Source organism: Macaca thibetana, chromosome 17, assembly GCF_024542745.1.
Source record: "Macaca thibetana thibetana isolate TM-01 chromosome 17, ASM2454274v1, whole genome shotgun sequence".
NCBI classification, from domain to species: Eukaryota; Metazoa; Chordata; class Mammalia; order Primates; family Cercopithecidae; genus Macaca; species Macaca thibetana.
Genome location: NC_065594.1, coordinates 19,684,909 through 19,701,416, shown reverse-complemented (window position 1 = coordinate 19,701,416; position 16,508 = coordinate 19,684,909). Strand labels below are relative to the sequence as shown.

At 36.8% G+C, this 16,508-nt stretch overlaps 1 protein-coding gene across 6 annotated transcripts in view; it reads left to right on the top strand.

The window, feature by feature from the left end:
• ELF1 (E74 like ETS transcription factor 1) overlaps positions 1–16,508 on the top strand; it is a 115,242-nt gene that overhangs the window by 67,012 nt on the left and 31,722 nt on the right. For all 6 annotated transcript variants that reach the window (XM_050766132.1, XM_050766127.1, XM_050766126.1 and 3 more), the window contains exon 2: positions 61–360. In XM_050766132.1, the coding sequence (XP_050622089.1) occupies positions 289–360 (72 nt within the window). In that variant the 5' untranslated portion in view covers positions 61–288. The remainder of the gene's footprint in view (positions 1–60; positions 361–16,508) is intronic.

Here is a 16,508-nt window from a genome sequence, read left to right as displayed (position 1 = left end):
TTATTATATCCTGAGTGGCTGATTGCTTTTTCATAACTAATCTAAGTTTTTGTTTTTTAGGCCAAGAAGCTTGAGAGAAGAAAAATTTCAGGAAAATTGTCTCAATTTGACTAGAATATCAACAAACCAGGAAAATTGAAGCACCTTCCCTGAAGAAAACTTGGGTGTACAGTAACTCCACAGACAGAGCTGAGGGTTTTTTACCCAAATCAGTCACTGGATTTTGCTGCCTGATACATGAATCTGTTTGGAATTTTTCTCATGTGGATCTAAGGGGAATGCTTTATTATGGCCGCTGTTGTCCAACAGAACGACCTAGTATTTGAATTTGCTAGTAACGTCATGGAGGATGAACGACAGGTATGAGATCCAGAGAAAATTTCATTTTAATGATTTTATTATGATTTTTCTATTCATATCAGAAAATTACTTCCTTTAAAAGACAATAAGAGAAACTTTATTAAAAGTGAAAATTTATAAATGAAATATTTGGAGGAAATAACGATACTGTGTTTTAAGCACCAGTTAATTCATTAAGAATAAATCTTATCCTTAGCTTTGATATAGTAACAAGGAAGTAAAACTTTTGGGTTTAGCTTGTTTTTCTGTAAAATGTAAAATTTAGTGTAAAATTACTTAACACTAAATGCCTTAAGTAATTATTTTTAAGTACTTTGAAAAGTTCTAGAGAATATACTACCTTTTAATGCATGTGGTTAATTAATGTTTGTAATCGTGGGCTACTTCTTCAAGTAGATGAGACAACGTTAGTGGTCCATAATCATACATCATTTCAGTCCAAAGCATGTGACTCTGAGGAAGTTACTTAACTTCTAGATCTAGATTTCATCATCTGCAGAATGAGGGAATTGAACTGAAGAATTTCTAAATCGGCTTTCAGTGAATTTATGTAAGATGTGCAAATTACTGTTTTCAGTATATAAAAAAGATCTAGAAGATACTGAGTAAAGGATCTAAGATTAATTTTAGTCTCCTTCCCCTCTCCCCACAACACACACACACACACAAAAGAACTGCAACGAGGCTAGAGTTTCTTGGGACTTTATAGTTAACTTCATTTTAAACAAGTTATATAGGGAATGTAAGACATTTTAAACAAGTTATATAGGGAATGTAAGTTATATAGAGAATTAGTGTACATGTTGGAGAGATTCAGGCAGGGTACTAGGAAAAATATTTTGAGAACCAGCCTAAAGTTGATTTATTACTGAAATAAGCCTAATACTAAACACCTAATTTTAATAGGCCAATTATAATATGTAATGCCTTTATTCTGGAAACATAGTTACTGCAAATAATAAAATTCTTACTTTTGGCAGAGTGAATTTAATGATTTTTATAAAATTAAGCATTTTTTTAGCTGTGTTGTCCATTGAAGTGACAGAACAAAAAGTTTATAAATAAACCTACAAAAGGTGAGGATTTGGATTAAGTTGCCTTAACATCAGGGTGAGCTTTGGCTAGAGAGGAAAAAAGGTTCAGGGAGAGGGTTGCTTGGTCTTGACTAAAAATATATTAATGGTGATATGGATTTAATCTAGAGACAACAGAAAAGATATTTTAGGACGAAAGGTGTTTTGAATTTGGTTTAAGACAGGATGTTTGTGCACATATTAAGGTTTGAAACTGTGTGTTTACTCTGCAGCCCTCTTAAATGAAAGATGCTGTGATAGATGCCAGGCTTGATGTGGTGAGGTTTGATCTTGGGATGTAGCAGCAGAGGACAAAGCCCTAAGCCACTCACTAATATGCTCTAGTCATAGTGGATTTGATACTCTTTGGAACATGAGAAGTGAATTTTACATTATGGTACCATATTCATATATGTGTCTGCATAGCCTAAAAAAATGTTTTGCAAAACAACACTTATACACTTACTATATATGATACACTTTGTTTTGCAGAGGTTATTTATGTTTTTGGAAAGGGAGATGGTACTGTTAGGTTAACATCAGCATGTACATATATGTATTTTCTTAAGTTATTTTTGTTTAACAAAATGAATCTATGTGCAGGTATTATAAGGATTTTATAAGTATTAACCATATAAGGTAAATACTAATCCCCATTTTATAATGAGAAAATTGAGATATCAAGAGGTTAAGTCACTTTCCTGGAATCATACAGCCAGTAAGTAGTAGAGCTGCAATTTGAACTCAGCCAGTTTGATTCTTACTAATGATGTTTTATATATTCTTGCAATAATGTGTGAGAATCTTACTGTGTTATAATCAGCATCAAAATGTTTAAAACTCTTCGTGAGTTTTGGCGTCTTCAGTCTCTGGCCATCAGCATAGCAAATTTAACTGCTTTGCAGGAGGGTAGATCCAGTGCTGTTGGTGATATTAGCATCTTATCTAACCTGGGGCTCTACCTCGCTGTTTGCTTATTAGCTTAATTTGTTTTTAATAGAAAAGCAATAACGTGCCATTTATATTAATAAAAGAAGTCATCTAATACAAAGATATGTAAAATAACTAGTGAAAAATCTCTCTTCACCCTTACTCCTAATCTTGTTCTCCTTCCCAGAAGAAACTAGTATTAAGTATTAATATTTTGTGTGTAATTTTTTAGAAAAATGTCTGAACAAATGAACATACATATATATAAAACTGCATACAGAGGTTGCTTCTAAGACACAAATGAAGTTATGCTAAATCTTTTTTGTGTCTCATTTGTTTTCACTTAATGTATTATAAATATTTGTGTATATGTTGATTCTACATCATTTACTATTTTACATCATGAGCAGCCCATTATTTATTTTACAGTTCCTGATCATGGCTGCTACCAGTATTTTGCTATGATGTACAATATTGCAATGAACATCCTTGTTTGGAAGGCAGTAGATCTACCTAGTAGTGTAGCGGTGGTTAAGAGCTCAGGTACTGAAGTTGAAACACCTGGGTTGAATCCTGGCTCCGCTGCTTACTGTGTCTGTGACTTTGGGCAAGTTACTCAACCTTTCTGTGCCTTGGTTTCCTCATCTGCAAAATGGGGATGAAAATAATAGAACCTAAATTATAGGATTGCTGTGAGAATTAAATGAGTTGATGTTTCCAAAGCTCTTAGAACTGTGTCTGGCTCATAGCTTATATTTACTGAGCACTATAATTTTGTCATTATGTGTGTGTGTGTCTGTGTGTGTGTAGTCTATCTTTGTACACTTAAAACGTGATTATATCTGTAGGATTATTAAAAACAATTACTGAGCTTACTAAAAACATAAATACAAATAATTCTTTTAAAAGGCTGTGTAACATGGACATAAAGATGGAAACAGTAGACACTGGGGACTACTAGATGGGGGAAGGAGGGAATTGGGCAAGGGTTGAAAAGCTAACTATTGGGTGCGTGCTCACTGCCTGGGTGATGGGATCAATCATACCTCAAATCTCGGCCTCACCCATGCAACAAGCAATATACCTGTGTAACAAACTGCACACATATATACTCTCTGAATCTAGAATAAAAGTTGGGCGGGGGAGGGAAGAGGGGCTGTGTTAGTTTCTACTACTACTAATAGGGTATTTCCCAAACCATTATCAACAGAAGTCCTTTTTTTTTTTTTTTGGCCAGTCTTTAGGGTGGAAATGACATTTTACTATTTTAATTTGCATTTTCTTGACTACTAGTGGTGAGGTGGTTTATTATTTGTAAGTTTTATTTATTGTCAACTAGAGTTTTCTTTGATTTACTTATTAATATATCCTTTTGCCCAGTGGAAATTCTTTAAATATTATGGTTATTACATTAGAATCATTGATATTTTCTCCCAGTCTAGTATGGTCTTTTAACAATGTGTTACCTTGTGCTCTATAGAAATTTTAAATATTTTTAACAAAATATATCAGTATTACAAACTAATAATATTAGTTGTGGGGGCTTTTCTTGCCTTCTGCTTAGGAAAATTTTCTTCAGTCCTATCACTCCTAAAATTAGCATATACTCTCTTTACATTTTCTTTTTTCTTTTTTTTTTGAGATGGAGTCTCACCTTGTCACGTAGGCTGGAGTGCCATGGCATGATCTCCACTCACTGCAACCTCCGCCTCCCAGGTTCAAGCGATTCTCCTGCCTCAGCCTCCCAAGTAGCTGGTACTGCAGGCATGCGCCACCACACCCAGCTAATTTTTGTATTTTTAGTAAAGACAGGCTTTCACCATGTTGGCCAGGATGGTCTCCATCTCTTGACCTCGGGATCTGCCTGCCTCGGCCTCCCAAAGTGCTGGGATTTCAGGCGTGAGCCACTGCGCCCGGCCTACATTTTCTTCTAGTATCTTTTAAATGCTTAGCTCCTCAGTCCCTCTGCAGTTTATTTTTGTATGATGTGAGGTATTCATGATTTGAAGATTCCTCCCCCATTCCCACAAATAGTGGCGTTAGCCCTTCGCCATTTATTGAATGTTTTATGTTTTTCACACTTAAACTGCCACCTTTGTTAATACTAAATTACCATATGTACAGGCTTCAGTTTTGAACTTCCTAGTGTATTCTCCTTCATTGAACTGTTTTTGTATTGTGCCAGTATCACATTGTTTTCATTAGAATCATTTTATAGATTTGATATCCTATAGGATATCCTCCTCCCCTGAAATTAGAATAGGATTTTGAATGAATTTTAGAGTTAGCTTGTAAAGTACATTAAAACCCTGTTGGGATTTTAACTTTTTAAAGTTAAAAAGTATTTATGACTTTTAAAAGAATGTATTCCAAAGTTTTGACTGTTTATAAAATCACTGTTTGAATCACCAGATTAGAATATATTTTTCATTTGCAGTTATGATCTAGGTTATAAATATATTAGTCTAAAGAAACTGATACTATTAATATGGTTGCCAGCATTTTGATCATCTTCCCTTATTCAGTTCCTATTTTTCAGACTTGCTTGGCACTCTTGAGTGGAGATGGCAGGGGTCATGGCGGGGGTGTTGGAAAGGAAATGTCAATGCTGTTGATGCTGACAGTTTAAAACTGTTCTTGCTGTCTGTTCTAAACTGGGAATATTTGTAGCTGAGAATGAAGCACTTCTGTGGGAGAGCAACCCCATCAGTATTGAGTGCAATATCCTTTTATGCAGTGGTGCTTTGGTTTGATCTAAACAAGTGTGTTAGCGTGGTGAATGTATGAGAATAAAAAGCAAGCAGAAATCTGTGGATACAAGTTTCTAAAGAGAAGGAGAACTATTTACTTAAATGGTCCAGGGGTTAATTTAATGAAGAACAGCCGGTAGTTCAATGCTTTTTATAATTTTGATGTATTATATGAAAAAAAAAAAACCACTGTATGTTTTTTTCAGTTGTTGGTTTTAAAAGTAGAATTTCTGGCAAATCATATTTATGTTTAATAGACTTAAGTCACTAAGAGAGAAGTTTGGTGACATGGAAAAAGTGAACATGTGGAACAACAAATTTTTTCTAGACTCTCATCACAATATAAGAAGGTAGTCTCAGCACTTTCCTCTCTAGGGTGTAAATTGGCTTCCTCTGACTGCTAATTCCTGGAGGTTAAAGAGTAACAGTGCTGGGCGTGGTGGCTCACGCCTGTAATCCCAGCACTTTAGGAGGCAGAGGTGGGCGGATCACGTGAGGGCGGGAGTTTGAGACCAGCCTGACCAACATGGAGAAAGCCCCATTTCTACTAAAAATACAAAGTTCGCCGGGTGTGGTGATGCATGCCTGTAATCCCAGCTACTTGGGAGGCTGAGGCAGGAGAATTGCTTGAACCCAGGAGATGAGCTGAGGTCCCACCATTGCACTCCAGCCTGGGCAACAAGAGTGAAACTCCGTCTTAAAAAAAAAAAAAAAAAAAAAAGAATCACACTTCCTTGCTGTCTTTTATACAAGCTACCCAGTGATTTTTTTTTCATGCAGTGTTTGGGAAGCACTATTCAGTGTAACAGAGATAAATGCAAAGTGCTCTGGATACTGAGAATGGATCATTGACTGCACTACAACTTTGAGAATGCTTCATCATGGAAGTTGAACTGGATCTCAAAGGAGGATCTAGTTTATCTGACAGATGAATAAGAGGACGTGTTCTAGAGCAGCAGAGTGTACCAAAACTTTTAACAGATTATCTTGACTTCATTATCAGTCCAAACATCTTAACTTACGGTTAGAAGCTTTTCACAGTGTGCCTGACTGTTTCACACTATGTAATTTTCCAGAATGCTTTCCTGCTTCCCCACTGTTTGCTCAGAAATGATCTCCCACATTCGTACCTGTTGCATATTGAAGTCTAATAATCTTTAAAGATTTTAGAACAAAACATACTTTTTCTAGGAACTCATCCTAAAATAATTCCTTCAAGAATTAACAACTTTATCCTGTTATTTCTGTGTTGCTTATTATCAGTCTCACGTTTGCCATGTTACATTTTCATATATACTTTACTAATTTTTTCAAATAAGTGCTAAATTATTTGAAGTAAGAGATTGTCTTTTTTCCCCTTAATATTACCAAAGCCTTTAATATCATTGAGTCCTCTTAAAGATTTTTTTTTTTTTTTTCATTTTTAAAATCTGTTGAATAGCCGGGTGCCGTGGCTCACGCCTGTAATCCCAGCACTTTGGGAGGCCGAGGCGGGCGGATCACGAGGTCAGGAGATCGAGACCATCCTGGCTAACACGGTGACACCCCGTCTCTACTAAAAAAAATACAAAAAACTAGCCAGGCGGCCGGGCGCGGTGGCTCATGCCTGTAATCCCAGCACTTTGGGAGGCCGAGATGGACGGATCACAAGGTCAGGAGATCGAGATCATCCTGGCTAACACAGTGAAACCCGGTCTCTACTAAAAATACAAAAAACTAGCCGGGCGTGGTGGCAGCGCCTGTAGTCCCAGCTACTCGGGAGGCTGAGGCAGGAGAATGGCGTGAACCCGGGAGGCGGAGCTTGCAGTGAGCCGAGATCGCGCCACTGCACTCCAGCCTGGGCGACAGAGACTCCGTCTCAGAAAAAAAAAAAAAAAAAAAATCTGTTGAATAAGTGATCTCTTCTGTAAAATAGATAAAACTTACCTGTTGCTAGATGATCTGGGATGTATATGTGTTCAGTCATGGTTATGGTCCTGATCATATCAGAAGATCTCTGAATGTTGAGAGGGTGATGCTTTGCGCACAGCTCTCTTGACTGCAGAATACATTTTCCCGGAATCTATTGTCCACATTCTCATTTGGTGCAGGGACAATGTAGTCATGTCACTACAGTTCTAAGACCAGAAACAGATGTTCATGGAATCTTTTTTCTAAAGTATTTAGAACTGTTCTGTTGTACATTTAGTGAAAAACACTTCAAGTAACTTTTAAAGATTGTCATTGAAATTGTAAATAAATAAAATGCGTTAAATGACAGTTGTTCACATTTATTAAATCTGGTTATGGGCATGTGGATGCTTTTGTTTTTCCCTCTACTCTGTTGTATATTAAAATTGTTTTTCCAAAAAAGAAAAATCAGAGAAACTAACATTCATATAGAGCTTTCCTTTTTCCTTATATAGCATTTCCTGTACGTAAGAGGGTAACACCAACTTGCCATTTCTTCAACTGAAATAGCAAGATTCTGTGAGGTCAGAGATTAGGTGTACCTCATAAAGTAAGGCAGAAGGAATGAGTTGATAGTGTTTAATGTGTAACTTACTCAGCACCAATGATGTGAAGGGCAGGAAGCTGGAGTGTTGCTACTGATTTGTACATGGACTCAGTGCATCCTCTGTTATTTACCTAAAATTCCAGATTCTATCTGCTTTGGTTGCCTTCTCTTTAAATCTTGTCATATCAAACTTAAGAAATTCACTAAAAGCTTGGCCATTTGTGAAACTAACATACAAAGGTTGCTTATTTCTTTACAGTATACTTGGAAAAGTCTTTATCAAAGGAGTTATGTCTTAGAGCCCCCAGGTACAAGCCTGATTGCCTTCTGGGGGATATCTGACTTTGCATAAGGGCTGAGGCCCTCTTCAGGTTAAGTGAAGGGACAACCCTGCCTGTGGTCTAACATTTGGCTTATCTCTTTGCCCATTCTTGGCAGCAAGGAAGCTGATAATTGTTACGAAAGAGGAGTCAGTGTGGAGAGTAGGAACTTATTACCCTTTTTTGCAATCTTCCTTTAACGGCCCCCTAGCCATCCCACAGAGGCCCAGGGATAACGTCCTGAAATGAGTAAGATGAGATCATTGTATAGGGTAGAACATGGACCAGATGGGCTCCAGAAACTTTCAGTGGTGAATTTTAGTATCTAGTGTTTACTGAGCATCTTGCCCCATGCACTGTGCTTTACAGGGATTATCCTATTTAATAATTAACAATCCTAAGAAGTAGTTGCTCCTAATTCTCACTACAAAAGAGTCATGTGAGGCTCAGAGAATGGAAGCAACTTACCTGTAATTTCATAGCTACTAAGTGATAAAGCTAGGAATTGTAACCCAGCCTGTGCCTTTAACCACTAATTGAATCATGCTAGCCACTGCAACATGTAAGTGGTGAAAAGTAGTTTAAAATATGGAAGAATTATTATATTCTGTATTTATGATTTTAGTAAAAAAGTAATTCTAGCTAATTTGTTAGTATAATTACAGGTAGATGGTTCTTATGCCTGGCATACCTGTGTACCTTTTTTAAAAAAAACAGTTTTATTGCAATGTAATTCACATACCATATAATCCATCTAGTTAAAGTGTACAAATCAATGGTTTTTAGTTTATACAGAATTGTGTGTTTATCTCCATAATCAATTTTAGGACATGTTTATCACCTCAAAGGGAAATCTGTACCTGTTTGTAGTCATGACCTATTCTTCCCCACTCTTCCTAGCCCCTGGGAACTACTAATCTACTTTCTGTCTCTGTATGTTTGCCTATTCTGGGCAATTACATATAGTAAATGGAATCATAGAATATGTGCTATCTTGCGACCAGCTTCTTTTACTTTGGCATCCTGTTATTAAGGTTCATCTGTGTTGTGCCATATATCATTACTCCATTCTTTTTATTACTGAATAATATTTTATCATATGGATATACCACATTTTATTTATCCATTCTGTACACGTTTTCAAAGAACACTTTTTAAAATGAGGTTTGTTTTGGTCAGTTTCTTGTTGGAAATAGAGTTGGCAACTTCTCCCAGAAAATACTCAATCACCTGGAATATCCTTGCTGGGTAAAAAAAGGAAATTAGCACCTCTGTTGCTTCTAAATATAACTTAAAAAAAAAAAAAACTCCCCCTAACATCTGACACCTTTGATGTGTCTTAGTTTTGCTATGTGATCTTGAAAATTTTTGTCTCCTTTCCATTTCAGTGAACACATAGCACATAAAAGATAGGCAGTTATATAAACAGTGTTACTGGCCTTTTTTAAAAAAGAGGATCATTTTCAACATATTTAAAGAGTACTGATGAAAATAATTGTGTGTGTGTGTGTGTGTTTCAGAAATAGTAACCAAAATTCTCAATATTAGAGCAATTCTTCTTTTGGAAAATTGCTAAGGAATTGTTATTAGAAGTGCTACATTATAATATTTTGACTGGTAAACCTTTCTAAGCTGACCCATTTACTCTGTTACCACTTAGCGTAATGTTGAGAGAAGGTACTGAAGATATGAGACCAGGAAACTTATTAGCAGGATGATATGCAAAGATTAAAGTTAGGAAAGAAGTTTCCCTCCTAAAAGGTGATCTTTTAGGTGACAGTTTAACGATTTATTATATTTTGTGGTTTTATGTGATTTCTGCATTTTCTCCATTCTACTTTATTTTGTGGCGTATGCAAAATAAAACAAGAACATTTAGAACAAACTTCCATTGTTCTGTTGGAAAGGAGCTACTGGGAAGCCCAGCTATCTGTAATCTCCTCCCTCCCCTTTCCTACCTCAATGCACACATTCGGAAATAATTTATTATTTAAAGACTTAGGTGGGAGATAATTTTTTAAACAGTGATTGATCAGTGTGTGTTCAGTCCACTGCCTAAACTTTGACATAACATTTAATCATGAAAACTGATGTTTGTCAGTCAAGAGTCTGTGTGATATGGCATTAAAAAAAAAAAAAAAAAAACCGGCCGGGCGCGGTGGCTCAAGCCTGTAATCCCAGCACTCTGGGAGGCCGAGGCGGGCGGATCACGAGGTCAGGAGATCGAGACCATCCTGGCTAACACGGTGAAACCCCGTCTCTACTAAAAAAAAAAAAATACAAAAAACTAGCCGGGCGAGGTGGCGGGCGCCTGTAGTCCCAGCTACTCGGGAGGCTGAGGCAGGAGAATGGCGTGAACCCGGGAGGCGGAGCTTGCAGTGAGCTGAGATCCGGCCACTGCACTCCAGCCCGGGCGACAGAGCGAGACTCCGTCTCAAAAAAAAAAAAAAAAAAACCATCAATTTGGGAACCTGGCTCTAGCTGTGTGACTTTAGACAAGTTTTTAAATACCATTGAGCTTTATTTCTTTCACCAAAAATAACAGAATTACTTCCCAAGGTTATGAGCATTAAATGTTTATGCAATGCATTTACCTATAGCATGGCACATGGAAGTCGTCAATAAATGTAGCAGTTGCTGTTGGTCCCGCAGTTCTCATATTAATGATCTGAGATAAATCAAGAAAAAGCTTTAATAGCTCTTGTCTTACACTGGATAATCTCTATTACCCAATTGGTAAGTGAGTGATGAAAGTGATTTTTGTGACTTGCGTTCCAGTTACACAAATTCATTCAGATTGTTTTGTTCTGTTGTCACATTTTTCCTTTGATAATCCAGAATGTCTGGGTTGATTCTAGAATAAGCCAATAAACTTGTGACTCAGGATTTTAAAAAATCTGATAGACTTATGCTGTAAGGGAGCATTTCCCTTTAACATTTGTTTTGACATAGTTTGCCTTGGCGTTGTTCAGTTGTTTTGGAGTACCACTGATTTCTCCCATACCTATGAGCAGGTAGCATGAATCTTCCATTCTGGGACAGGCTCTGTTGGAGCTAAACTGCCTATATTCAAGGATGCCTTGCCTCATTTTATTCTTTGCTGTGTACATGCTGTATAAGATTCTTGTCAAAGTCCGTCTTTTTGTAGTAGAAATTGCCCCTTTATGATTTTATGTAAATTATTTGAGTTATATGGAATCTGCATGTTTAAAACACTTACCAATCTGGTAGTGACTACTCTGATGTTTATTAATCTACTTAGTTTGTAAGTTTTGTAAGTAAACATTTAAACATGGTTAATATTTACTATACCCCCCCAAAAAAAATCTACCGGTTTGTTTACCTCATAACTGATTCTGTTTACATATACCCACACACAACAACCCACCAATACTATTAAGCTTTCAAAGTGGACATTCCAATAAGAAAACAGATCATCCCATTGACTCTTACTTTTTGAGATGTATGGCCAAATTGTAATTTATCCTAGCTACAAAAAGAGAAATCTAGGCAAAGACTAAAGAAAGCCAATTGTCATGATACAGTTATATTAGGATTAGACTTTGTTAAAAAACAACTCCACAAGGATTTGCAATGGAATTTCATACATTATCTTGGGGAATTCTGGAGAAAAGACGATTTTACTTAGACCTTTATGTTTTTGATGGTGCTGTGCAAGAGAGAAGCCAGGATTCTTTCAGAAACACTCGAACACTGGCCAGGCGCAGTGGCTCACGCCTGTAATCACAACACTTTGGGAAGCCAAGGTGGTAAGATCACTTGAGCCCAGGAGTTTGAGACTAGCCTGGGTAACATAGGGGGACCCTGTTTCTATTTAAAAAAAATAGCGGGGTGTTTTGGTACCTACCTGCCTGTGGTCCCATCTACTCAGGAGACTGAGGTGGGAAGATCACTTGAGCCTGGGAGGTGGGGGCTGCAGTGAGTTGTGATCCTGCCACTGCACTGTAGCCTGGGTGACAGTGAGACCCTGTCTCAAAAAAAAAAAAAAAAGAAAAACAGTAAAACAAACTTGTTTCAGTTGTAGGTCTAATACAGTGATCATTTGGAAGATAACTATCAATCTATATGTAATATAGATTTTTTTATCCAAGCGTTAATTGAGATGAGACTTTCATTATGACTTAGTAATAAATTCTAAGTAGTTTATCTATAGGATCCTGTACTGGTAGTGGTTAAACTTGTGGACTCTGGAGTCAGATTGCCTGGGTTCAGATTTCAGGTTTTCCTGGCTGGTTGACTAGTAAGTGTCAATAATATATAGCCTAGTGTTGCTGTGGGGATTAAGTGGATAAAGCCATATGATGTCTTAACATAGTAGCTGCTTCCATCATCACCACATTAGGGGTACCACTGTATTCTATTTTATAGTTTATTATATTGAAGAACTCCCAAAGACAGAGCCTAGAGAACACTGTTTACACGGCGCTGTAGTAAGTTTTTGTAGTTGAAAGCACTTTGACTATGTCAATGACCAGACACTTGAATTATTTTTTCCCCTTAATTAAACCACATGTTTATCTATGTGACATTTATAGCAGGTACATAATACATAAAAATTAGGATATTGGAGAACAAACACCATTGGGAAATGAGGAGGCTAATAGAGACAAGTATGTTTTCTTGGCACGGATATTAATCTTTGGATGTTAACCTTTTTGCCAAGAAAACATTACTTGCCTTAGTCTTGAATACAGTGTAAAGATAACACTGCCTAACATCTTGTACGGCTCTTTGTAGTTTACAGTCTTTTCTGTATACGCTTGGATTCTTACAAGTCACGGTATGATAGAGATCATATTCTTCCCGTTTTCTATAGTATAATGTTAGCTTGAATTTATTACTAAGTAACCAGAGACCTGTATTAGAATCTTTCACCTATGATAGATTTGTAGGGCAGGGTTACAAAGGCATCCAGAGTAATTACTGTTCAAAGTAACCTAGCTGAATTATGAAATAAGTCTAGATTCCAGTTCTGATTTACTAATACTCTTTTAGAGTATCAACTGGAGGATAATTTGTCTTTTAACTATTCATTAATTTTCTCATTAATCTTGACAATACTTGATTTGTTTGTTTATATTTTAAGGGATGATGGGATAATGCAGAACAGTATAGGGATTTGATATATCATTTGAACTAATGCATTGAAATATTTTAAGTTTTTGGAATGGTAATAATGTAGATTTTTTTTTCCTTGAAAATGTGCCAGTAACAATGAAAGAAACTGAGGAAATTGCCAGGGAACAATCCCCACATACACAAAACCAGTAGGCCCAGATAGTTTCGTGGGTGAGTTATTTTTAACTTTACCAGCCTGGACGACATAGTAAGACTCTATCTCTACAGAGAATTTAAAAATTAGCATGGTGCGGCAGCCTGTACCTCTGATCTCAGCTGCTTGGGAAGCAGAAGTGGGAGGATCTCAAGCCTAGGAGGTAGAGGCTACAGTGAGCCATGATTGTGCCACTGCACTCTAGCCAGGAGTCTCACTGACAGAGGCCCTGTCTTAAAAATTTAATGAACTAATTTAAACAGTTTCAGTTCAGAGAGAGTTTCCTAATTCATTTTTACAAAACTGACATAACAAACTGATACCAAAACCTGGCAGAATGTGCATACACACATATAAACAATGGTCTAATCTAAGAATTGATATGTTGTTTAATAATTGATGAACATTTATTGTCTCTTACCCTTGCCGGGCCCTGCACGTGATATGCAATTTGTATTTTCATGTTTAAAAGCCTGTATGGTGTGACAACTCTTGTTATCCCCATTTTACAAGTAAGGAAAACATGTATAATGAGGAATCTCAAAAGAGGTTGAAGGGGAATGCATGTTACCCAGAAACACACAACTGTAAAGTGCCACTTGTATTGAAATTGACTGACCTGAGAAAGCCCAAACTCTTAACCATTATGCTAAGGTATAAGAGGGAAAAAGAACCATAAAGGAAAAAGAGAATATGAAAGACTGTTAAGTAAATTGTCTTTTACACTGATTATATCTAGGATTAGTGTGATTTTTTACTTTTTCACAAATACATTTATGTATTACACTTTTAAGAACTAGACTCAGGTACTACACCTGTAGTGAGTAAAACTATGATGTTCTTATAATTTAGACCAATGTGTTGAGCAGTGGATACTACAACTACATAGACTTTTCTACCTGGTTGCTAAAACTACTTTTTATTTTATAATACAGAATAGGACCCTGGGTGCAGTGGCTCACGTTTGTAATCCCAGCACTTTGGGAGGCTGAGGCGGATGGATTACTTAAGCCCAGGAGTTTGAGACCAGCCTGGGCAACATGACAAAACCCCATCTCTACAAAAAACACAAAAATTAGCTGGGTGTGGTGGCACATGCTTGTTGTCCCAGCTATTCATGTCGCTGAGGTCAAGGCTGCAATGAGCTGTGATTGTGCCACTGCTCTCCAGCCTGAGCAACAGAGTAAGACCCTGTCTTAAAATATATATATATAGATAGATATAGATATAGATATAGATAGAGAGAAAGTGTTTACAGGGAGCTGGAGTTAATCAGCAGAAATATTTGGAGCTGTTTTAGTGGCAGATTTTTTTAAAGTATGTGGAGAATTTGGCTGTCAAGAATTCTTCACAGAAAACTTCGTACTGGGCCTTGGAGATCTATTGCACAATCCTAGCTTGTTTTGTGTAATACATCAATTCCTGAAATCATTTAAAATACACTTCGGAATTTAGTAATAATGGAAGCCATTGGGGAGGGGTTTTGTGTAACACATCAATTCCTGAAATCATTTAAAATACACTTTGGAATTTAGTAATAATGGAAGCCATTGGGGAGGGGCACTATATGGAAAGGAAGCAATGACGTTTTATACTCTTGGAATACAAATATGTTTTGTATTATTTATTCCCAAAGATAATTCTTAAAAATGTGCCATGGGGATTTGCTGAAAGGATTTCAACTTTTCATTTTGTTCACCAGTCACCCTAATTTTTTATGTGTGTTTATCCATGTATATGTACTGTGTGCAGAGATTTCCTTTAATTTTATCATGGTTTATATGAGGTAATGAAGGAATACCATCATAGTATTTTGAAGATGTTTTGAAGTTTTGTTTCTCCTATCAGATGGACCTGATATAAAAAATAAGAAGCTTTTAAAACTTCTTATTGAAGTGTAGCATAAATACAAAAATATACATAAGTAATAAGCATACAGTTTATGAATTTCACGAAGTGAACCACACGTATGTATCAACATTTGCTTTTAGTTGAAACTAAATGTCGTTGCTAAGTGTGATGGTTAAGGTTTGTTCACCAATATTTTGAAAAGACTATTCTCCTTAAAAATAAAACAAAATCAAATCCCAACAAAGGTTAAAGAAAGCAAAAGAAATAATAAATAAAGCAAAAAATAATAAACAAAAGGGGTCAGGCATGGTGGCTCACACCTGTAATCCCAGTACTTTGGAAGGCTGAGGCAGGAGAGGATTGCTTGAGCCTAGGAGTTTGAGACCAGCCTGGGCAACATAGAAAGACCTCCTCTCTAAAAAAAAAAAATTAGCCACACATGGTGGCACACGCCTATAGTCCCACCTACTTGGGAGGCTGAGGCCGGAGGATTGCATGAGCCTGGGAGTTCACAGATGCAGTGAGCTGTGATCACGCCACTGCACTCCAGCGAGGCAACAGAGCAAGACGCTGTCTCAAAAAATAAAAACAAAACCATGCCTGTCCATGTGAGATTGTAGTAAGTCAGTTTTTGAGAGTGTTTATTTCTATCTGTATCAAATGTTGAAGGGCTTTAATCATCAAAACATTTTATTTATTGCTTACTAGAAGCCATGCATTATCACAAGTGATTTAATTACACATTATTCTTACAACAATTGTAGAATATATTATTATTCTTATTTTGGATAGACGTAGAAAGTAAAGCTTAGAGAGGCTGGATAACTTGCCCGAGTTCAGATACCCAGGCATGGTGGAGTCCTACCTTAAATAAGAACTTGCGTTTTTACTGTTGCACCCTGTTCACCATGTGTGTATATAGTGCATTTGCTGCATGGTAAAGTATTGCCAGGTCGTGTTGTAATGGAGTGAGGTGCTGGGTTTTTGTTTTTTTAAATCAAATGTAAAAGGGAGTGATTTCAGGAATAATTCAGAGGTCCTCAAAGCAGTGTCTTCATAGGATAAGGCTTTGGGGCCTCAGCCTGATTCGAAGTCTGGGCACAGGAATTTGTGTCAAAGATGTGTTTTCATAGCAAGTGCAGTGTTTAATTTGTATGCTTATTGGAGAGGCTTTGGGGTCAGGGGAGCTCTTGAAGACTATGGGAGCAATAAGGCACCAGACCCCTCTTGGTGTTTTCTTGCCTCGATGCAAAGATATTGTGTGAACTACTTGAAGGTGTGCTCATTTTGCACCTGGCTTTAAAAAGTAGTGTCTGCTTTGGAAAAATGCTAAAGACTAAATTTAACTTGCTTTTTGTTTTGGGAAAATATTTTGTAGGTATTTCGTTTTAAGCTATTTTAGAGAGAATTTTCATGGGATGTTTCACAATCACC